Here is a 24,372-nt window from a genome sequence, read left to right as displayed (position 1 = left end):
ACATAACAGAAAAACTGTACCAAAATGGCTCCTTGTATATGTTAGAGGATGATTTTTTGTCTTCATACGAATGCGAATGTCGGTTTCGACGCCTAGATTTAAGAAGGCTTCAGTCTGAACTCTAACGATTAGCCACGAGTTTGACAGTTGGTACAGTTGACTAACTAAACATTGTCAACATGCCTTATACTAAAATTCGTCAAACTTCTCCATTCAGAACCCTGGTCGCTGCCGAGACTGCAGAATCTCCTGTTGCACAAAATACAACGAAGGATCACATCCACTAACAGGTGCGAGCTTGGCAGTTTTGACACTGTAACGGAAATGTGTGTGGATTAGAAAACAAGCAGCAAAAAAAAACCCCACTACAGTGAATCCGATACAGATACTAGCACACTAGTGTCTGTTTAACAGCTGGTATTTCTTCTACGTTGATATTGTTCATTGAAATTATCACATATCATTAACATAAGTTTTGTTACTTTGTTACTAATTTCTATGAATTCGTAGGCGCCGCCGTTCAAATTCTGAAGGCAGTGAGTGCCATAAAAGTTACCCTCGAGGACATCCTGAGGGAACAGTCTTCTCAAAGAAGGCTATTAATGAAAATACTGCAAAAGGACAGCGATGGACCGGACACAGCAAGCATCGTTGACAACTTTCTGCCTGTGCAGTCCTTTGAAGATCTTGACACAAATGAGTTCAAACTTGTTGACCGGGCTACAAAAAACGCCTTGGTAATTAACTTATGTTTTATAACCGTTTTAGTCTGAAACACACATTTACTAATTGTTTGCTTGATGTTTTATTAAATTTCGTATGCATGCTATTGTAACATATACGTATCTTACTCTTCGCTCACTTGAGGTGGGCGTTCCACAAATTTCTAAGAACAGGGTAACTCGCAAAGTTTTTCAATTTTCCTGTTTCGAAATTAAAACTGAATATTAGCAAAGCTGACAAATAGTACACATTTAAATCCTTATTTGTCTTCATCTTCAGTCCACTGAATGGTTAAAATATTTCAAATTCTGCAGTATTATACAACTTTTTATCAGTTCGGTTGTTTTAGGTCCTTTGTTTTAAGGCTCGTCTGTAAAAGTTCGAAGAATAATGTCCCAGACGTTGAGCCATGCCGTCGACCTTAAAATGAACTGGGTGGGAAAGAAAGGATGGAAAGGGACCGGTGAAGTCCCGAAGAGAGCATTTGGTGGACTCAATGTCTGTGATGCTGTCAGAAGTTAAAATAATTAACATTCACATTTTTCCCCGGGTTGCAATAATTCTACTACATCTCCTTTTACCTCTTATTGTATGAGTGTGCGGATGCTAAAATACATCCATGTGGAGTTAAATAACACAGTTTAATCATATCACAGTTTGAGAAATTGAGATTATGATACGTAAATATGTGATGATGCAAATAAGCAATGGTCATGTAGAGCGTGTTGTCATATCAACGATGGATAACCATTATATACGTTGTTTACAATCATATGGTTGTTAGTAACATCAACAGAACACGTTTAAGTAGCACGTTAGTTTTACAAGGTATTAGTTATCGATGTATTTCTGTCTCTTTTTTATGTTAGGATCGGTATTGAAGAACAAGCTGTACTCAGCCACAGCGGCTTAAATTGATCGAGAAATCATGGTCTGAGAAACATAGCTGGCAGCCAGGGAGGAAGAAGGCAGAGAGAGGTGAACAAAGGTGGAGCCAGTGAAGAAAACCATTCAAAACAACAAATTACATTACATAAACTAGAATGGAATAATAAACCATCGTCTAATTTTAATGCACATTTTTGGACTTTAGGTCATCTTTTGATATTAGCTATTTGTTAATGGCGCACTGGTCAATCTTTATTACTTTTGTATATGTTATTTTGGGTTAAAAAAAACATGTATTTGCATTATAAATGCTCTGTGTGTATGCTCGAATGTTCTTTGTGTATATGATCGATTGACCTTGGTTTCCTTTCTTCCCCATTTGCCAACAGTCGATCCATTCGAGCAGATATTCTTTCGACCAGTGGACAAATACTCAGTTTTCGATGGTAACTGGCTTTAATAGTTTGTAGCATCAACTGTATTTTTAATTCCCTCAGGATCAGAAAGATTTATACATCTGTTGTGTTTACTGACTGAATTCAGGCGTCAACTGGTTACTAAAAATGGGTATTAACTGGTAGGTATGACTGGGCCGGTGATGCACAACCGGCTCTGGACCTGTACGGGTTTGATAATGGATTAATACCACTCAACGCGATTGGCCCAACACCGGTTTCCCACAACTGGTCCCGTGTCGTTCACGAACGGTGGAGTACTGGGTTAGTTCAGCTGCGCCATACGGGCCCAGTACCGAAAAACTACAATTGGCCAAATTTTGGTACAAAGCAGCCCACTGACGGTTTGATTAGGGCTATTTGTACAGGCCCAATTAGAAGCCACTGTGCACGCCGGTATGCCACTACACCGGGGAGCCAGAATCGGTGCGATAGTAAAAAGTAACTGGACCAGTACCGGCCCAGTTTGTAAATGTTTGTAAATTCTGTCCTGGTAAAAGTACTTGAAGCCGTTTCACTTTATGTAACTGATCAAAGTTACGTTTGTGTCCCTCCTTTTGCTTTTGGTCTGCAGACTTTATGTTGTTAGAATCAGACCACTGAACGATGATAGTGGACGGCAACACTAGTATTTTGTTTCATTTGTTTCTGAATTTCCGTCCCATTAATAAATTAAGATGAGCAATCTCAGTGAACCTCGAATAATAATCCACAATCACAAGGTAGGTGTTGCTCTTCCATTTGAACAGCTCTATCCCGACTTTCTGCCAGGGATAATCCGGCATCATCAAAGGAAGTAGTGATTCCGGTCGTTGTCTTCTCTCTTTTACACAGATAGGACACTTCTTGACTTTAATTTTCAACTCAGACGAGAGGTCTGGCCTAAATACAGAAATTGGGCTAGAGCACAACACTTTACAATACCTTGATGACTAGCGTGTAGACGATCGAGAATGTCCCTTCTCAAAGTTTCTGGATAACGAGTCTATTCCCGAATAGCAACAGTCTTTGCTGCTCTGAAAACTCGTGTCTTATACACCAGTAAGGTCGAAGCTCTGAGTCAGTCTTCGCTGTTGTCGGCCATGCGCCAGTACAACACGGCATGACTTTTTGTTATACCTTGTCCTCAGTCAGCGTACTACCAATTTCATCCAGTCGTTTTTCTGTGGCTGGCATGTTCTCTAGTACTATGTTTATTAACAAGTTTGTCTCGCCTTGTCTGGTACAGTATCTGGTGCTCGAGACAATGTGTCGGCGGTAGCAAGGTTTTTACCTGCTGCGTGTACAACTTCGTAAGTATATCTCATCAACCTCATCCTGAAGCGTTGGGTTCTGGGCGGCACAATATCCAACAGCTTGTTTTTCAACAGGGCCAACATTGATTTGTGATCAGTTTCTATCGCAAATTATTTTTAGTGCAACAAGAAAGTCAGCTAAAGCATCTTTTTCCACTTATTTTACAAAGCGTATCTTTGCTCTGTGGCCTTCATAGGTCTGGATGCATAGAACACAGGTGCTCAGTCACTTTGAAATACTCTGAAGAAATACAGCACCCAATCCGTACGATGACACGTCACAAGACACCTTTGTTGGTTTGTCTGCACAGTAATGTGCAAGTAATGGCGTTGAGGTAAGATCATTTTTGATGTAAGTGAAAGATTTCTCCTGTGGTTCACTCTCCACTGGTTCTCTTTCACAGGTAACTCTTACAAAGGCTTTGTTTTCTCCGGTAAGTTGGGGACAGATTTTCCAGCTTGGATGGCCAAACCTAACATTCGACGGACTTCAGTCACGGTTGTTGGTCTAGGAAATTTCTCGATCGCTGGTACTTTTTAGGGTCAACAGTGAGGTTTTCCGTAGAAATCCTGTGTCCTAGAAAAGCTCTCTCTGGTTGCGAAAACACACACTGGTCATTGAGGGTGACTCCTACATCTTATAGTTTCCGTAGTACTGTATGAAAACTGTTCTTGTTCTGTCATGTTCTTCATTGCCTTTCCCTGATATGAGAACATCGTCAATGTCACAAACGACTCCAGGAATACCATCCAGCAGCTGAGACATGATCCTGTGAAATACTTCCGGGCCATTGGAAATGCCAAAGCAGAGGCGTTGGAAACAATATCTCCCAAAAGGAGTTATGAATGTCGTCTGAGGCATTGGCGATTCATCAGGAGGAACTTGGTAAAATCCACTATTTTACCAAGTTTGGAGAAAACTGTTGCTCCTGACAGCTGTGCCAGTAACGGGTCTGTGGACGGAAGTGGAAAGTCTCTTTCAGCTTCCCAAGCCCAGAAAATAACTTTGGGTAACGTTCACTGTATTTGCCACCTGAGTTTTCACTGTCCACTACATTCACCCGCTGAAGTAATTCGAGCTCTGTAATTGCAGGCCGGCCTAACAAAGGTTGCCGTAGACCTTGTGCTATAAGTCTGCGTGGTTGAATGTTTTGACGTGTGTAGTTTTGCAGTGAAATGTCCTAATACTGAAAGCTGTTTTCCACCAGGACCAAACAACTTATTCTGCGAACTGTTAAGTTTCACTTTCAGACAGGGAGCGAGGTGTGACGGAATAACAGTCACGCCTTTTGAAATCAACCAGATCGACCCAGTCACCCACATGTACTTTCAGTTCAACGTTCCACCGATCAGTGCTTCCGCCACTCATAGGTTCCTGCAATGACAAATCCTCATCTTCCTGAGCTGCACTGACTAATCGTGAAGTAGGGCAACGGACTGCGAAATGTCCCCGTTTGCGTCATTTATTACACTAGGTGTACTCTGCTGAGCATTTGTCGTAACTATGTGGTTGCCTTCCACATCGATGCCAAGTTTTCTTCCCTGACTTGTAATTTTATTTCCTGGATCGTCACTGTCCTGTAGGTTGATTACTTTTCAGTCAGCTAACGTCGGCGTCGGCTTCGGTATCGCGTTCAGACATTGTCTTAGTCTGACTCCTAAAAGATTCGTACGCTCTGCGGATTTCTATGTATCGTGCTAGTGTTAGTTTTCATGATCTAAGGAATCTCTTTGTGAGAGGTCCTAGGTACAGACAAAAGAGAAATTTCAACATAACATCTAACATAAAAAATATCATCTCGGCGCTTGAGGAATATGTTAAAAAATGGTCAAAACGGGAGAAAGTGGATTCGTCGGTACTTAACTATTGGCTTGAGATTGTCAGAAAGAAAGTTAGTTTAACTATACACCGTCTAGACATTGATGCTCTATTTAAAGTTAAACAGGTTCTGAAGGATCCCACTGTGCAAGAAACACTCGCTGACCTTCATAGTAAATTTGTCATCACTGTAGCAGGCAAGGCTCCTAATAATGTCCTCTTTATTTGCAAGAATTATTATTATCAAATTCTTGTTCAAGAGCTATGTGCATCTACAAAAACATCCACGTATTCTGCTACTACATGTACTCTGGAGGAACTAATTAATAAACACAACACCTTTCTTAAAGAAAGGCGCCTAAATATACCTACCCGTCATACAGAAATATCACAACTTTACTGTATTTCTAAAATGCATAAATACCCATACAAGGATTGATTTATTGTGGGTTCAAGAAGTTGTACCACCGAACTCTTGTCAACCCTACTTACGAGAGCGTTACAAGAAATAAAGTCATTTTGGAATAAGTATTGTTGTGCCATAACAAAAAATTCCGGTGTTAACTGCATGTGGATTCTTAACAACTCCAAACGTCTTACAGAAGAACTTGATGCTCATATGCATATACCTTACAAAGACGTATCCACATGGGATTTCTCTACACTCTATACTACAATTCCTCACAAAGATCTTATCGTCGTTAATTGTCTCGGTATTTACTAAAACAGGTCACCGTTACATTAACGCCAGAAGCAATAAGGCTTTGGTTCTACTATATATAAAGGTTACCACTCATGGGATGTTACATTATTTATTGAATTACTTGAATTTCTCATTAATAACATCTATGCGAAATTCGGGGATACCATTTACCAACTGTGCATAGGTATTCCAATGGGTACCAATTGTTCGCCTCTTTTGGCAGACCTATACCTGTTTTCATATGAATACGACTATATGCAGAATTTACTTAAAAGTAATACCCTTAAAGCTCGATCCTTTTCAGTTACCAAGCGGTATATTTATGATCTACTGGCGACGAACAAGGTCTCCTTTCACACCGCGTTTACGACAAAAGGGATAATTTCAATTTTGATATTGTAAATTATCCTTATTTGGATAGCAATATACCAAAGGGCCCTGCATATGGGGTATACATATCTCGCCTTGTAGCATTTGTCAGATCTTGCGTGATTGTGATGACTTTAATCTGCGTCACAAGTTGTTATTTCAAAAACTATTTTGTCAAGGATACTCCATCAAACGCCTTCATTCTAACATTCTCAAATTTTACAATGATTATAACACTCTCGTTGGCAGGTATGGACAGAGCGTTCAGAATCTCTGGCGATCTGCATTGTGATCAACCACATAGACGGCGCTGTCATCCTTATGTACACATCTATCGCGTGCATGGTATTTAACAACATAGATGGCGCTGGATGCCGAGTGTAACCGTCTATCTTGTAGACAGCTTTTATACAGACCAACATGTATGTGTAACATCATAGATGGCGCCTCTTGTAGTATGAGATCCTTACATATTTACGTGAAAGACGTAATCGTCCGTTACTTTTGAATTACAATCTGTTCGCTTAAGGTCTGTAACGCTGGTCATTTTCGAACTGTATCTAATACCGCTTAACCTAGAGCTAGGGGCCGTAAAGGCAGCCATGCTCATTACATCTGCATGATGCATTTATGAACGTTTGCAATCAAAGCGCGACTGAGATACCTTGTTTAATTGTTATTTGACCAGGAACTCATTCATGGACTAAGAATTTGAACTTTGATATGGAATTCATGCCTGGAATATCCACTGTCTGCTCGGCATCATTGAAAACTGATGACCGCTTCTCTCTTGTGTGTTACCTATTTGTATAATTCCTATTTGTATAATTTCTTACATACCTTTGTCGTTGGAAGCTACAGTTAAACGTTGTTTTGGAAATAGATCTTGCGATTATCGACGTGGAACGCCCTTTACGGACTACGATTGTTATTCGAATGTCGGATATGACGCTTATATTTCTGTCTTCTAGAAGCTTTTCACGAACAGCGTCATCTCTCACACCAACAACTATACGATCACATGGATAGCATTCTTTCTTCCAATTGGCCAAAATTGCACGTTTTCAGAGCGGCAATGTACGCGTCAATCGTCTCAAGCGCTGCCTGACAACGTTTGTCGAACCTATTGGCTTCATAAGCCTCATGCGTTTCTCTCACGCAAAATTCCTCGAATTTCCTAAGAACACTGTCAAGGTCACTTTGGTCTTCCTGGTCCGAAAATGCCAGATCGTCGTAAACTTCATGGCATCCTCCCCGATACACGTTAAGAGAACTGCAGATCTGTACTGATATGTCTCCGTGTCTAGCCGTGATGCTACCTCATAATTCGCCCACTGGCGTTAAAATCTTCTTTTATTCTGTTCAAGATTTCCGTTAGAAACATGAAACTTGCGTGGAACAGGTATATTTGCACAAAATCGTGTGGGTGGAGGTTGTGTGTGTCCGTAAGGGGGGGGGGGGGGGATGCATCTTCCTGATCTGATAGCGACATGTTCATAAGGGACAAAGGGTAACGAATTTTGTCCTACAGTCGTGATGTGGCTTGAAGGGTTATCTCCCCTGAACGTCAAAGTGTCCGGTCGCAAAGGTGAAGAGACAGTACTCTTGTCGAGAGTTATGTGTATGGTATTACTGACAGAGTTATTGCCCTTTATGTTGGTTTCACTTATAGTCGCTAACCGTTTGGTGACTATTTTCTCACAAATCCGTTTTCCCTCACTTTTCAGTCCAGGTAAGTGAAATCAGCATCACATGCAGCACTTCTAACACTATGTCGAGTTACCAAGTGTTCACTTAGCACATAAAGATAGCACAGAAGAGTTGAACGATGCAAGATGCCCGTTTACTGCCATGCCATGTCGCTATGGCTCTATCAAAGGACCAGGTAGGCATATATTTTTTTTTAATCAAAGGGCTCTATCAAAGGGTGTATTACACGTCATACATGTACGTGCACTAACACATTACATGTACACATGTACACATGTACACATTATGGGTGGAAGAAATTGGAGTTCCAGGGGTGAACCACGCACCGAAATTAGTAACTTTCCTTCTTGTAAGGTGCATCATACCGGTGGAAGACAAGTCGTCTTCAAGAAACGGTACACCACACGTTCAAACGGTCCCGTCGTCGATCTGTTATTATTGAGAACAAGCATTGAGAACGGGAAATATACACCCGGTCCCTCAAGGCCGGGTTTGAGCCTTGTGATTGAAAGACAAACGCCTAAGAAGAAGCTGTGTATAAAGTATTACAATATTGAGCAATGACCGAAAGACCATGATATGTAGACACCAATCGCTTAAAGTATTTACACTATACTCTGTAGCAATCAGGGAGTTGGGATCCTCACTGCACGAGCCGTCTATAATATATACTCTTTGGGATCAACCCTAACAACACGGTCGTGTGTTCGATCCTAACTCCTGCTGACTTTGGAACGGCTTCACGTCAGGGGGTGTGTCTGCAGATGACTGGCGAGATGCGGTAGTGTCCTGTGGTATTAAACTTGCACAATAAAATACCTGGAACACCTGACGGTCAAATGTGATTATCTGAGGGGTCCAAAATGAAAGATTAACTATTAATCTTATTTAAAACCCGTCATGTGACGGACGACTTCCTATGACTTTACCAGTTAGCTGTCAACCATATTGGAGATTTCAAATCAATGATCACAAGACCATCTTCCAATACAACACATTTTTTGATTTTGTTATAACAATGAAACATTTGTTACACTGAGATCTGTGAAAAATGTTTCTTTTATTCCTTAGTGCTTGGTGACATTATACAATCGTCCGTACAAAAAAGCCTAAAATCGCAGGAATTTTTTTGAAATGTAGACCTGTGAAAGGTTGAAGTATTATCTGTAATGCTGCTCTGTATATAAATGTGCTGCGACTATAATATAACAGATATTAGTTTTAGATATGAGTGACATTTTGTAGTACATGCCACTGTTTGAGTTACAGTATAATACTGGTAATATCAGTAAATTATTGGTGAATGTATATAAACTATAGGGCTATACTAGTATATAATAATTACAACTGTCACTTAGATACATATTGTAGCTGGCTTTCACCTTATAATAACTTTTACACAAAGACCACACAAACAATGTACGTAGGCCTGCGGGGAAATCTACAAATTCTCTCTTTAATGCCGGGATCGAGCCCACGCTTCGTAGGCCCAAAGGGTTAGGCCTATGTCTTAGCCAAGTGCTCGGCCATGAAAAGTTCGCTACCCCTCAAATGCTAGGTCTACTAGACCTAAAACAAAGCCCACAAGGACAAGGTAGGCATATAGGCCTAAATATGATGTAAAGATCATATCAGATTTTTATACAATTACAAATTATTCATATATATATATATATATATATATATATATATATATATATATATATATATATATATATATATATAAATCTTGTACCTGAACTAAAACTTTCATAGAAAAAAAAAGCAGTGATTAAGCTGAACAATTGTTTTCTCAAGGACTACATAGACCTGCAAGGAATGATACAACTTGGTTAGTATGTATGCTTACATCAGTACATGAACTGATACATAACAGGTCGACATGTTGGAGCTCTTGTATAAGGGTGGATTACATGATGTCGACTCACGCCCATAAATAAGAAATGTCTGTAGGTCGCTAGGTAACGAGACGCTCTGCCTTTGATAGAGGTGAAAGGTCGCCATTTTGTAATCATGTTTACAATACAGGACCGGGCGTGTTCAAGGAAATCGTCCAGCGTGAACCGATCGCTTTTCACATGTGGTTTCATCAGGAGATTATGAACCCGTTTTTCTGAGGTTTAGCACATGAGTCAATTTAACCTTTTACGGGCTGTGGTAACTTTCGAATGAAAACACACAGAAGTTACGAAGTTTCTGATGCCTTTGAGACATTACAACATCAACAAGTGAAGTGAAAAACGGGCACTTGTTTCTTTCGATTCGAGCAAACTTGAGGAAAGTGCGAAATTCTTGTTTTTCGATATATGATTTATGTTGTGCTCTGTTGAGGTCGGCTCTTCGTGTTCATAACGCCATGGAATAACGCAGAAATTACTGAAGTTCGTGGAGTTTCGTAGGACCATGGACTGGTGGGTTGTACATGGTGGAGGCGGGGATAGGTCTGCTGGGAGAACACTGGTCATCGCGCTGGTAGTGGTGCTCTATTCTGCTTGGGCAGGTTAGTATCTCTATATTGTAAACATACACATATTTACTTAAACAAAATACACATCTAGGTAAAAATGTAGCGTATGAAAAAAAATTAAGTTAGTGTACAGAAAATATAGGCCTATGTACATTATAGTTTAGTTAAAGTAATGAGCGATTTAGGTAATATTTCATGATCTGATAGTTGACTGCCACATCATTGTGTGTACATGTATGTGTCAGTGAGAAAAATTTGCTTCCTTAATTTAAGAACACAATTGCATATTACAAGGCTTAACTGTGCAAGTAGATGATGTAACATTGGCATATTGGCGTTGAAGAAAATGTATAGTTTCCTTTTAGTATATTTTCTGTTGTCTGTAAAACACCGGCACTGTTGAAAGTGACATTAATCCTGTAGCTAAAAGCCAAGGAACAAGCTTCATGGGCATTTTTTGAGATCGCTTTTCGCAACATATGGCAGAGGGCATGACTTGGCTCGTTTTCACAATGAGACCGAAATAAGTATCATCAGCAACTAACAATGGACAGCAACCTACAACGCCCACATTAAAATTTGACAGTACTGTCCGGTACACCCTCACTTGTCTTCAGGTTTATGTGAAGTACTGACCAGTGGGCTTGGTCGGTGTAAGTAGGTGATTTGCTGGGGTGTCATGTTTGGTGTCTTCACCATTGTGGTTCAGTGAAGCAGCGTGATAAATTTGAAAGTGTTGAAATGGAAATGGAACAAACAAGGCTTTGAAAAGAAAAGACAACACTAGACCAGATGCATCTAGTAATAGAGTATCACACAAAGTTTAAAAAGCATACCTTGAAATTTTTATGATGTTGCATTACGGAGAGATACAAGTTCAAAATTTATATCTCTCCGTAACGCAACATCATAAATATATATAAGCAAAATCTCGTACAATGAGAAAATTGGTAATGTCGTTATTAATTTTAACCAATCAGGTGCAAGTTACTTCCTATAGCCTTATTGGTTATATTACTTGTTGTTATTTTTTTTTTTTAAATGCTGACATCATCATGGGGTTTGTGAATATTATTACTTAGCAATAGCAGCCTAATATTCTCTCAAAATGGATAAAAACATCACCAGCTTTACCAAGACAGGAAAGTGTGTATGTACATTTGGGCTTGGAAGTTAAGGTTTTACACAAAGTGTAATATTTTCTTGAAGAATTTATATATGTATATAACATGTTTTTCTCTAGTTGAATTAAATTTTGTTTTGTTTTTGTAGGTGTTGTGTCAGGCCAGTGTAATTGTACAGTGGACTGCGTGACATCCTGCAGTGCAGGGGAATACTTCCATTCCAACTCCTCTCTATGTGTGCCATGTGATCCAGGATACTAGTAAGTTCATTAATCAGTTATTGGGACATTTTCAAGTCTGTTGTTAATTGATTAATTTGTGCATATATACAGACAGTGACATTAACAGGAAGGATTTGATCCTTTAATGTGAATTATTACATTGCATGTATGTTTGAAATTAGCTACCAAAATAGTATCACTAATATCCACACTTCAACAGTTTAGTCATTTAAAGTGCCAGAAAACATGGGATATTAGGGCTTTCCAGAAAACTTTTAAAACGATTTTCTCTCGTGGACGGGACCTTGACCACTATAGGTTCAGCCTGCGGGTGTCTGAGGCAGTCTTGTGAAATAAACATGGATGGAATTGGTAGATAAAGTGTTACCAGCAACCCTGAGGTCAAAATCTGTAGTAAATCTTCAACCTTATCAGTGACTAAAGCACATTTTTCATTGGAGTTCATGCATACAATTATTGTGAAAATGAGCCCAAAATTGATTAGTTTTTGTCAGCAAAGACACAAGCTTCATAAAACTGTGCAGTTTATTTCTCTGCACCCAACAGATCTCTCAGAATGTTTCAAAATATTGGTTGTAGAGGTGGTTGAAAAGGTTGAAACAGTACACATATTTATATGTATTTCTGTATTTTTTTTGGTATTTTTTATTTTACATTTTTATGTGCATATTGCTGCTTGCATGCTTTGACATGGTCATCAGCTGTCAGAAAATTTAAATTTATAATTGTTGGAAATTCTTTGAGCATTAACTGAGGGCAATATCAGTATTGATCTTGAGAGGCGTGACAGACTGATAGCAGACTTTCTCATGTCCTATTGACTAGCCAATCTTAGGTATATGGACTACTCAGTGGCAGCTATGCCAGCTTGTCCATTGTATATGTTTAAGTGTGTGCTGGATTTGTATGCTTTATTGACAGGACTGTGCACAAATACCCTTATTATAAACCTTCCATGTGTACACAAAGGAACTACATGAAAAAAACCTTGGGTTCATACAGTAAGCTCTCCCCAGCCACTGTGCTGTGTGGAGGTCAGTGTGATAAAAACTTGGACTCAAGATATATATATATGTATATATGTATGTATATATATATATATATATATATATATATATATATATATCTTGAGCCTGAGTTCTTATGACATTAAATATGGCACCATTTTTAAGTAAAAGAATATTAAAATGTCCAGTTTAAATGGTCAATGCAAAGGCCACTGAAAACTATACCCAGATCTGGTTTTTATTTCATCTTTTTTTTTTCATTTTTCTTTTTTAAATTTTAGAAAAATAAAGAAAGTTAATTTTAGATACATTGCTGAGTGGTCTTTCCACTGATCCTTGCTTCCTCTCTGTAATCTTTCACTTACTTTAATCTTTCACTCACTTTAACTTCGGTGTAAAACCTGTTATTTCACAATTTGGTTGTTCACAAATATTTTATGATTCAGATTACATGAACTTGTTTTAGATTATGTATTTAGACTATTATAAACATATATGTAAATGATATTATAGAGCATGTTACAATTAATGTTGTTAATGTCAGAGCAGAACAAACAGACCTCATTGGTTTGGATTTTAACAACCACTGGTAATATTTTCTAAATGAGCTAGTAGTGGTAGATTATATTTGTCAGTCAGTATGGGACATGGCATTAAAGGTAGTTGTCAGAAATACCTGTGTTAACTGTTCTCATTGAGAAGTAAATACTAAACCAACTTTTCAAAGACTCTGGTTATTGTCTTCATGGATTTGTACATACTTGTGTAACTCATGACCAAACAGGCCAGAAGTAGAGCTGTGTTTGCTTTGTTGAAAGGTATTTATAATTTAGGAAATCTGTGGTATTACCCCCATGGATTGGAATCACACGGGCATGACACGGGTACAAGTGTGTACTTCTCTCTTTTAATCACTTGACAGTCCTGGCAGGGATCCAAGCTCTGTATAATACTCCAGCCGGGGTTGTGTATGTTTTTATGATTTCAGTTCTGATAAAACATGTTTACCTGAGTCACTGCCAGGCTGTGCCTTTCTCTAATTACAGGTAGCATTGTCACGTATCAGGCCAATTTAACCTGTCACACTCCATTGACCAATATTATGTATTCAGAAGTATAGAATTTCTTCGGCTAGGAGTTTTCCGTTCTGTATGCATTTCAACGTCAATGGTAACTGACTGGCTATCAAAATGTCTCACTTCCAGTGCAATGAATACACTGACAGTGACAGAGTGAAGTGAAGCAAATACTAACTGTATGGGGATGACAGAGTTCGGCATGTGCATACAGTACATTTCTTCCTCCCAGAAATGAAAAACCGCTTGCACATAAATGGAAATTATGATCTCATGCAAGTAGACTGAAGGGATGGCTGTGATACAACGTATTTTATCATCCAACCTCGTAATGACATACTGTATTAATCTACCAAACAGATAATAATTACTAGAGTTATTCAGGAAGAGGGGTGGAAACATACCTGAACAAACATATTTTTCTGATGTGATTTATAACTCAATAAATCAATTTTTAATCTGGAACTTTTGGGAGACTGTGGGATATACAATATGTTGAAGTGACAGGAAAGAAGATGTCATGTCACTTGTATGCCATGCATGTATGGTTAAAAGGTAAACTAGGGTTTGGGTGATATAAGTGGAAACAGCAATATGTTGAAGTGACAGGAAAGAAGATGTCATGTCACTTGTATGCCATGCATGTATGGTTAAAAGGTAAACTAGGGTTTGGGTGATGTAAGTGGAAACAGCAATATGTTGAAGTGACAGGAAAGAAGATGTCATGTCACTTATATGCCATGCATGTATGGTTAAAAGGTAAACTAGGGTTTGGGTGATATAAGTGGAAACAGCAATATGTTGAAGTGACAGGAAAGAAGATGTCATGTCACTTATATGCCATGCATGTATGGTTAGAAGGTAAACTAGGGTTTGGGTGATGTAAGTGGAAACAGCTGTGTTCTTGGGTTATAGAGATAACTTGAGTCTGATTGATCAAAATTAAAAGCAAAAGTGGCACTTTTGATTTTCTCTGTGTGTGTGCGACTTTGCTTACTTTGAACTGCAATATCACAAGGACAAAAAGTTATGCTTTTTAAGCTCAGGGTTTGCACACATGTAGAGCACAATAGCAGGAGTGGGATGTTCCATCGTTGATTGTGCATATTATATACCGTAAATTACTGAATTCCTGAATTTGTATTGTGTATAAGAATCAATGTGAAAGAAAGTGTTAGGGGTGGTTTCTCAAGAAGTACTGCATGTATTGAGCTCAGGGTTTGTACACCTGTAGATCAGAATAGCATGAGAGGGATGTTCCATCATTGATTGAATGTGTGCATAATAAATACCGTAAATTACTGAATTCCTGACTTAGTGAGTGCTTGTGGTTTGACGTCGTACTCCTGACTTAGTGTATTGTGTATTACAATCACTGCTAAATAAAATGTTAGGGCTGGGTATGTCTAGCTTGTATTGACCTGAAGTTTTACATGCATGTAAAGCACAATAATGCAAGGGGTAGGTACCATCGCTGATGCTCTGTGAGCATATTAATTACAGTAAATTACCAAACTGTGGATTTCTGTTCTTTTTGCATTGAGGTGAAGTTTTGTATCCATGTGTCTCATACAGGCGAGTTCTTTGGTAGCTACCAATTCTAAGTTAAACTTCATGCGGGATACATTATCAGTGCATATATATATTGAGTCCTTTGTTGTCTTTTCTTTGAAAATGTCTTGAAATACGCGTGTAAAATGCTCAGATGTCATCCTGTTGTTGACAGATTCTACAATGCCTTAATTGTGATGCCGGTTGGTAACCATTTGACACAGCAATTCTGCCACATGCCTTTGCCTTGCGTAGCTTTCTGATCTTGTTCACTTCATGGTGCTTGAGTTGCCGGTTTCATTGTTATGGAGTCAAAGTGAAATAAATAGGCTTTACCAATTTGTATATATGTGTCTACGCTAGAGCTACTATGCAGGTTTGGTGTTTGGGATTTGGTCAGTGTAAAACATTTCGAGATCTGGAAATCCAAGCCAAAAACTTTTGTTTGTCATTATTCATTTACCCCACCAGAGTGTTGTTTTTTTTCTTTTTGACCTTCAATACTATATCCCTGTTGTTCAACTAAGAGTGTTGTATGGCAGTTTGTGTGCATTACATTAAAACAGTTTTACCAGAAGACTCTAAGGCCGGGACATTTTACTTACATGTATATTAATATTGAGAGCACTTCTGTGATAGTCACTCTTGTTACATTGTAGTTGTGCAGGTGGGACCTCAGGGCAGGAGCCATGTCCTGTTGGGACGGCCAATCAGATTTCAGGCAGCTCTGATGTGGCAGATTGTCTCCAATGTAGTGAAGCTAGTGTAGCAATTTCCCAGGGCTCCGCTACATGCGTGCCTTGCCTGGCTGGTTCAGTGGCAAATTCTTCGAGAACAGCATGTGAGGTGTGTCCACAAGGGAGTTACCGCTCAGATACAGACTTAAAGTGTCAGCCATGTCCCGCAGGTGAGTTGTCATGTGAAGTGTACAGAGATACTGTATTCACACTGATTTGCTAATTAAATGACTGTTTTGTTCAGAATAATGTAACAACAGCATATATAGACCATTCTCCACTCCAAAAAATACATGCACAACTTTTTTTTTCTTGGAAACGGCTAACTAGAAAATGTATTTACAGTAATTAAGTACATTGATATTTCTGTTCTTTTACACTGTATATTGTGGTAATATTGAAACAATATAGTGTGAATTGACTAAACAATCAAGAATAGTCATTAACTATATAATTGCCATATTAATTTACAATGGTAAGTAAGCATGAGTAGATCCAAAAGTTCTAAGTATTGTTATTGTTGGATATCATTTGGGCTTTCATAGATATATGTATAACATAAAGCTTCATAAATTTTGCCTGCAGATGGTCGTGGGTTTCCCCCCATGCTGTGCACGGTTTCCTCCCACCCTTGTCACCCTCGTATAAGTGAAATATTCTTCAGTATGGCTTAAAACACCAATCAAATAAAATAAATAAATCCTTAAATTATGATAACAATGATGAATTTTTAATTGGTATTGTTAAACAGCTAAGTGAAATCATGTTTATGGTCTTACAAAATCATAAATAGTATATGAAAAGTAATTCTCTTTAATTGACATCTATAGGAGTACTAGGAGCATAGGGTGATGTACATGTAATTATCTTGCACCTCCCCATGTTCCCCACACTCAACTGCAAAAATCCAAAAGTTAACAATTACAAGTTATTTGTTACAAATATACTAGTAATAAAAGTGATCATGGCATGATAATGCTTGACTTGTGTATACAGGGTGTGCCAGAAGTCACGCACCATCCAGGTTGAGGTTGAATGCTTGAGCTACAGAGCGGTGTGTTGCCCCATCTCTTCCAAACATAAAAATCAATTCAACTCTTTTTTGTACTATTAGTTATTAGCCATAATTAACTCTGAAAGAGAGAAAAAAAAATTTAAAATCAGTATTAACTCTGAAACACAGAAAAAAAAATGAAAATCAGGATGGTGCACGACTTCTGGGACACCCTGTATATTAGGTGATGAATGCTCTAACCCCTCAGTCTATGTTTACAGGTTCTAAATGCCCGAATGATGGGATGTCAGCTCCTATAGCCTGTCCTGTGGGGGAATACCAGAATGATACCTCTCAGAGTGATTGTATCCCCTGTCCCTCAGGTCATGAATGCTCTAACCCCTCAGTCTATGTTTACAGGTTCTAAATGCCCGAATGATGGGATGTCAGCTCCTATAGCCTGTCCTGTGGGGGAATACCAGAATGATACCTTTCAGAGTGATTGTATCCCCTGTCCCTCAGGTCATGAATGCTCTAACCCCTCAGTCTATGTTTACAGGTTCTAAATGCCCGAATGATGGGATGTCAGCTCCTATAGCCTGTCCTGTGGGGGAATACCAGAATGATACCTCTCAGAGTGATTGTATCCCCTGTCCCTCAGGTCATGAATGCTCTAACCCCTCAGTCTATGTTTACAGGTTCTAAATGCCCAAATGATGGGATGTCAGCTCCTATAGCCTGTCCTGTGGGGGAATACCAGAATGATACCTCTCAGAGTGATTGTATCCCCTGTCCCTCAGGTCATGAATGCTCTAACCCATCATCCTCACCCAGTCAGTGTATTGCTGGACAGTACGCACTTTCATCCTCCACTAATTGTTCACAGTGTGACTCAGGTATGTAGTTTATCAGTCATTGAAACTGGTTTGTTTATTGGTATTCATGAAGATTCTGATTATCATAAATATGCTTATCTGTAATCTTTGTGTTTTGTGACAGTTGCAGTATTTCATTTTGCTGCTTGAGTCATTAATATGTTGTTTTTGTATTACTGTTTCGATGGACTAATAGTTGGAGCGCCCACCTCAAAGTCGGGAGACCCAAGATCAATCGCGGGGTCCAATCATACCAAAGAGTTTAAAAAATGGTTCCTGTTGTTGCCTTGCTTGGCGCTCAGCACTCAGAGGTTAGAGTAAGGAAACAGGACTGGTTTTCACAGTGTCATGTCTGGTGTCTTCGGCATGATGTTTCAGGGGCAGCAGCACTTTGGCAATATGGACTTGCCCAGTCACTAGAAGACACAGCTGATGAATCCTTTTCATCATATGACCGAAAAAAAAAGCATACATACATACATACACACATATATAAATAATATGTTTTTTTTTTTTTGCTTTTTTGTTTTTGTTGATTCACAAAGACAGTAGTATATTGTTTTTTGGCCAGTGATATTCCTGTGCCAGAAAGAGTTATAATTTTGGTATTTCGAAGGTTTCTCTGTACATGTACTTGCTAACCTGTCAAGGAACACTAACTATATCTGACAAACTACAGGGGACAATTACAAGTGACATTTATGGTTGTCTAACATTTGGTAAATTTTTCCTTCATGATTTCGTTGCAATTTTTTCTGTGAGTGAAATGAAAAATACATGTTTTTTTTACACCAAATTAACAAATTATGTGATATTTACAGGTGTTGGGCATCATCCTCTATGGCTCACACTGTCTGTTGTTATTTCATATGTGTTTAGACAGGAAATTTTATTACGAGTGTTTTTTGGAGCTATTGTATTAATTTATACCCGTGTACATGTATATATGTATCATGATTTCTGTTGACAGGTTACTACAGTGATGCACCAGGGTTCTCTTCCTGTCAGCCTTGCACAGCGGGGTACTACTGTACAGCTTCCACACGGACACCATGTGGGAGTGGGAAGTATAGCTCTGCCTTCTCCCTCAGCTGTCAGGACTGCCCAGAGGGTTATGCATGCCCAGGACCCTCCACCCAGAGTCCTGACCTCTGTCTGGCAGGGACATACGCTGCTAGCCGCTCTTCTTCTTGTTCTAACTGCACCCGTGGTCATCAGTGTCCTGCCGACGGCATGTCCACACCAGAGCCCTGTCTGAACGGGACGTATGCCCCATCTTTAGGGGCTGTAACCTGTGATCTTTGTCCTGCAGGTGTGTAACTCTGTTCTGTAGTAAGCTTAGCTTAATGTTAGCTGTCTGCACCCATGGCCATCAGTGTCCTGCCAACGGCATGTCCACACCAGAACCCTGTCTCAACAGGACATACGCCCCGTCTTTAGGGGCTGTAACCTGTGATCTCTGTTTTGCAGGTGTGTAACTCTGTTCTGTAGTAAGCTTAGCTTAGTGTTAGCTGTCTGCACCCATGGCCATCAGTGTACTGGTGACGGCATGTCCACATCAGTGCCCTGTATGAACAGGACATATGCCCCAGTCAAAAAGGCTGTAACCTATGATCTCTGTTTTGCAGGTGTGTAACTCTTTTCTGTAGTAAGCTTAAAAGGGCTTAGGTTAGTATAACAGCAGCATAGTATTCTGCTTTCACGTGATATTGTCTCACTACTAGGAGCTAGGAGTTTCTGAGGCGCAATTCATCAAACAACAAAACAAGATGACAAAGTTCAGGTTACATGATATATTTGACACAATTGGCATAATTTTTACTTACTGTTCAAATCACTATATCTATTAACCACCTACAATGCAGTATGAAACAATATGAAAGTGTTAACCTGGCAGTTGATGGAGGTCATCATCTTGTGTAAAATCTACAGGGATGAAGTGCCCGGATGTGACTGGCTCTGCAGTGAACTGCCTGGCTGGAGAGTTCAGTCCCCTGGGTGTGACTATCTGTAGCCCCTGTGATGAGGGGGAATACTCAGCCAGCCCGGGGGCAGACTCCTGTAGTGTGTGCCCCGAGGGACAAGCCTGCCTCAGCAAGAACCAGGCTCCTCGTAACTGTTCCATGGGCGAATACAGGTACTGTATCTAAGCACAAGATAGTGGATCACATAAACATGTTCACTATGTGACATTGTGTAACATTTTGATAATATTTTTTTTGTTTCTCAATTTTGTTTTTTGCTATAGCTAAATTGTATATAAAATGTTCCTAGATTAGTATTTAAATGTATGTGCACCATTGTTTTTGCTTAGGACAATCATTTTCATGAGTGCATATGTCATGGTAAGTTTTGTCAGAAGTACTTGTAAATGACTTTTAATCAGTAGTGTTTGATTTTAATTTCGGACTAAAGTTGTAAAACACTAACGATACTCTGTGGACACTTGCTGAACTGACTTGTGCTGGTTTCAGTCTTGGTGGCCAGAAGGTGTGTACGGCCTGCAGCCCAGGCACCTATAAGGATGTGGAGGGGGTTGGAAGCTGCCAGCCATGCCCAGCAGGTTTCTCCTGTCCTACACCATCAGCAGGTAAGTTAGTAGTGGGTTGGATGTTACAGGCACAAGACCTAGTGAGAAGAGTAGGATGGTTTTTGTTGTATGTACAACAAATGTCTCTTCAGAATAAGTGTTTGATGGTGCTTCTGATCCTGTGTAATATTAATTGAGAGATGCTGATGTGTGTTAAACATTGTAGTATGTTAACTGTTAAGTTCATCAGAAATACCTGGCTGAGAAGTGAACCATTTACTTATCAAGTGTGCAGCTCTTGATTTTCACAACACAAAGTTGACTCATACCTGTTTGTCATTTTGGTTATTATGTACTTGTGTTATGTGTGTAGCCCAGTCCTGTTCTGATGGAGAGTACTCCTTGGGTGGAGATGTGAGCTGTCTCCCCTGTCCAGGAGGCTACAGCTGCTCCAATAAGGATCAAGACCCTGTTGTTTGCTCTGCCGGTTCCTACTCCAGTAACCGCAGCCTTCTGTGCTCAGAATGCCCCCAGGGTCATTATTGTCCAGATAATGCAATGACAGAGCCCATTCCCTGCCCTTCAGGATGGTACCAAACCAGCACAAACATGACAGTATGCACAGAGTGCCCACAAGGTTAGTGAATGCATTTGTTCCACTTTCTCTTTTGTTTATAAAACTAGAAAAGTAGCAGAGTTTTAAGTCATTTCAGTGGCGTAAATTTCTGAAGGCAGATTGTGATGCTCAGATAGAAGAAACAAATATGATATAACATTTAATAGGAAAGCAGCACCCAACCTATTCTAACATAACAGTTGATGGCAAAACAGCACCCAACCCATTCTAATATCATTCTAAATAACTATAAATGACTTGTTGTACATCTGTTTTGTACTGTACTCTGTTTTATCTGTTTTATGTTTTCAGGTCACAAGTGCACCTCCCCATTTTTTTCCCCGACAGCCTGTTTAGCAGGACAGTATCAAGATGGGCGTGGCATGCAGACATGTATTAATGTATGTGAACTACATGTCAAAAACAATGAATTTTCACATGTTATTGTCACAATTTGTAGCTTAAAATGTTTATACTTACATGTTCATGGTTTTCCATATTGTACAGTGTGATATTCTTTTTATTGTGTATATTTACAGTTTCAGTATTGAATTATCTTCAAACGAAGTATGTCGCCACGATATGGCTGAAATATTGCCGATGTGGCGTTAAGCCATAATCATTCATTCATTCAAATGAAATATGCCTCAAACGTGAAAACATCATAACATGTTACGTGTACGCTGATTGTTAGGATATTTTTAATATGGAACGCAATGAGATATTGTTTTTTTTTTTGTCTTTGCAAGGAAGCCTTGATGTTTCCCATACAAAGTTTGTGGTAAAGAATGTTTTGGGGATTGGTAAATGAAAGCTTTCCACGATTTGCATTTTCTGAACTGAACTTGGGAACATCTACTTTTTGTTGACAGTGTCCATCTGGGTTCTATGTGTTGGGGACTGGGAATTCAGCCTGTACAGAATGTCCAGCTGGGTCCAGATGTCCTGATCCCTCGTCCTCTCCTGTGCCCTGTGCAAGTGATGAGGTCAGCTCTGCTTTAATCAAACTTCAATAAAGAGTTGTACATTTGTCTTCCATATTATAAATGTTGAGAAAGTTTGAATGTTTGATCATAATTTCCAGTGCACCATTGTTAAGATATTTAGAGTGATCTGTAAAAACAGATGCATGGAATCAACTCTTGTGCTAGGTCTACGTATGAAAAGCTGAACAAGACAATGAACTAAACCATTGACCATGTTTAATCCTTGTGTTTTTTGTCAGTACTCCAATGCTGGATCCACAAGTTGTTCTTCCTGCCCACCGGGTAAAACATGCGGATCTGGAGGATCACCCACATCCTGTGTCGTAAGTCACCAGATTCCCAGAAAGCAGAGCTATGATTTTAGCTGCTCATGTTTTAGCACACCACAGTAGTCTGGTGGTAGTGTAGATTACAGTAGGGTATAGGAATTATAGGGCTTTTCAAATCTTAATTAGAGGCTAGACCACAAATGTTAAAGGAGAAGAAAACATAAAAATGATGCAAATGTCAGATGAAAGGGTGTGGAAAGTTATCTGCAGATATGGTCTTTAATTTTTTTTCTATCAGGAGATAGGTATGGTTTTGTATGGTGGGTATTTGGGACCACCTCTTGGTATTTATTGTTTTCGCATTATAATGTTTTAAATAAAAATGTGATGCATGTCTAATAAATTTATTTCAGTGTAAATTGTTTTTAATATCCAAAGACATGCATTTATTCTTATTGCAATAAAATTTATAAATATATAAAAAATTAATTTGATTAAAATTCAATTTCAACGCATTTGTTAGCTGAAAAAAAGAAATTCTAAAATTAATATATTTATTAAACATACATTATATCCTCATTTGAAACATTATCATGCAGAGACAGTATATACCAAGAGGTGGTCCTAAATACCCACCATACAAAAATTATTTTCAAATGTCTCGAAATGTTTCGAAAAATCAAAAAAATTATTGAAGACCATATTGATAACTGACTTTTCCACCTCTTTCATATGACCTTGCAAATGCAAGCGGTATACGGGCAGAATTACTTGTTGACATTATAGATGCACACAAAACTACTAACCCTCATGCACTTTATATTACATTTGTAATGGGAAACCTTGTCTTCACTTTTACAGACTGGTGAATATTCTAATGGGACTGTTTGTGTGCCATGCCCTGTGGGGTATTATTGCCCCTCCCCTCTGTCAGGCCCACAGATCTGTGCCCATGGAACATACCAGGACAGTGAGGGCCAATCTTCCTGTGCATCCTGCCCTCAGGGACACTCCTGCTATGATGTCAGTGCCTCCCCTGTACAGTGTGATGCAGGCTTCTACAGTCTGGCAGGCCAGGTCGGCTGTACCGTAAGTTTGACGCTTTATATCTTCACTGGATCCCTTATTTCTGTCCCAAAAACTACATTTCCAGGTTATCTTGTGTACAGGGTAAAGACAGTGCTGATAAAGCTAATGAGGCAAAAAAATACAAGCAAATAAAAAACAAAACAAATAAAAAACACTGAAACTTTTGTGTTTGTTTACATTGCTTCTAATTTGGAGGAAATATGTAGCATTCAATAAAATGTTTGAACATTTGACACTTGCACAATCAATGGAGTTTATTTTCACTGCCGGGATTGAGTTTTTTCAGGTTAGTTTAATGATTTGGTCATTTAAGTGAATTTAAATCTATGAATGGTATTTAACTTTATAGACGTGCATATGCCTAGCTACCTTCTATTTTGTGTGTTTTGTTCTGTTTTTGTAAACCCTGTGACTTTGTTAGGTTTCCTCAAATTCTCTGTGTTGATACTGTTCTCCACTAGTTGTGTCCAGACGGGTTCTACAGTTCGTCTGCATCAGGGTCCTGCACTCTCTGCCCCGCTGGGAAACGCTGCTTTGACGGGAACTTCCTACATCGCTGCAGAAGATTGTGATGCAGGCTCCTACAGTCCATCAGGGCGAACCAGCTGCTCTGTTTGTGCAAATGGTAAGTTTGGTCTTGGGCATTGTTGTTGTGAACTTATCACCTGCAAGTGACCAGACGGCTCATTGCCACAAAACTGTTTTAAACTTGGTCTAAATTCAAATTTATTTTAAAATCTTGTTGTCTTCAAACTTAGGTATTCAAATGATAATTGTTGGTGGCTTGCTTCAGGTAGAAATTTATATTTCTGTTTCACACTTAGCAGTGAGTATATTTGCAAATGGA

General features: G+C 39.1%; 1 protein-coding gene across 1 annotated transcript in view; it reads left to right on the top strand.

Moving 5' to 3' along the window:
* Positions 1-9,989: 9,989 nt before the first annotated feature.
* LOC135473922 (uncharacterized) overlaps positions 9,990-24,372 on the top strand; it is a 107,509-nt gene continuing 93,126 nt past the window's right edge. Inside the window, 14 exon segments of the mRNA XM_064753863.1 lie at positions 9,990-10,462; positions 11,702-11,813; positions 16,089-16,336; positions 17,859-18,056; positions 19,006-19,347; positions 19,968-20,172; positions 20,510-20,625; positions 20,939-21,202; positions 21,494-21,582; positions 22,054-22,167; positions 22,407-22,490; positions 23,298-23,525; positions 23,987-24,064; positions 24,066-24,150. Coding sequence (XP_064609933.1) covers positions 10,366-10,462; positions 11,702-11,813; positions 16,089-16,336; positions 17,859-18,056; positions 19,006-19,347; positions 19,968-20,172; positions 20,510-20,625; positions 20,939-21,202; positions 21,494-21,582; positions 22,054-22,167; positions 22,407-22,490; positions 23,298-23,525; positions 23,987-24,064; positions 24,066-24,150 — 2,260 coding nt within the window. The 5' untranslated portion in view covers positions 9,990-10,365.

The sequence above is a fragment of the Liolophura sinensis genome, chromosome 8 (assembly GCF_032854445.1).
Source record: "Liolophura sinensis isolate JHLJ2023 chromosome 8, CUHK_Ljap_v2, whole genome shotgun sequence".
NCBI classification, from domain to species: Eukaryota; Metazoa; Mollusca; class Polyplacophora; order Chitonida; family Chitonidae; genus Liolophura; species Liolophura sinensis.
The sequence above is the reverse complement of the archived record's forward strand: the minus strand, read 5'-3'. Positions and strand labels throughout refer to the sequence as shown.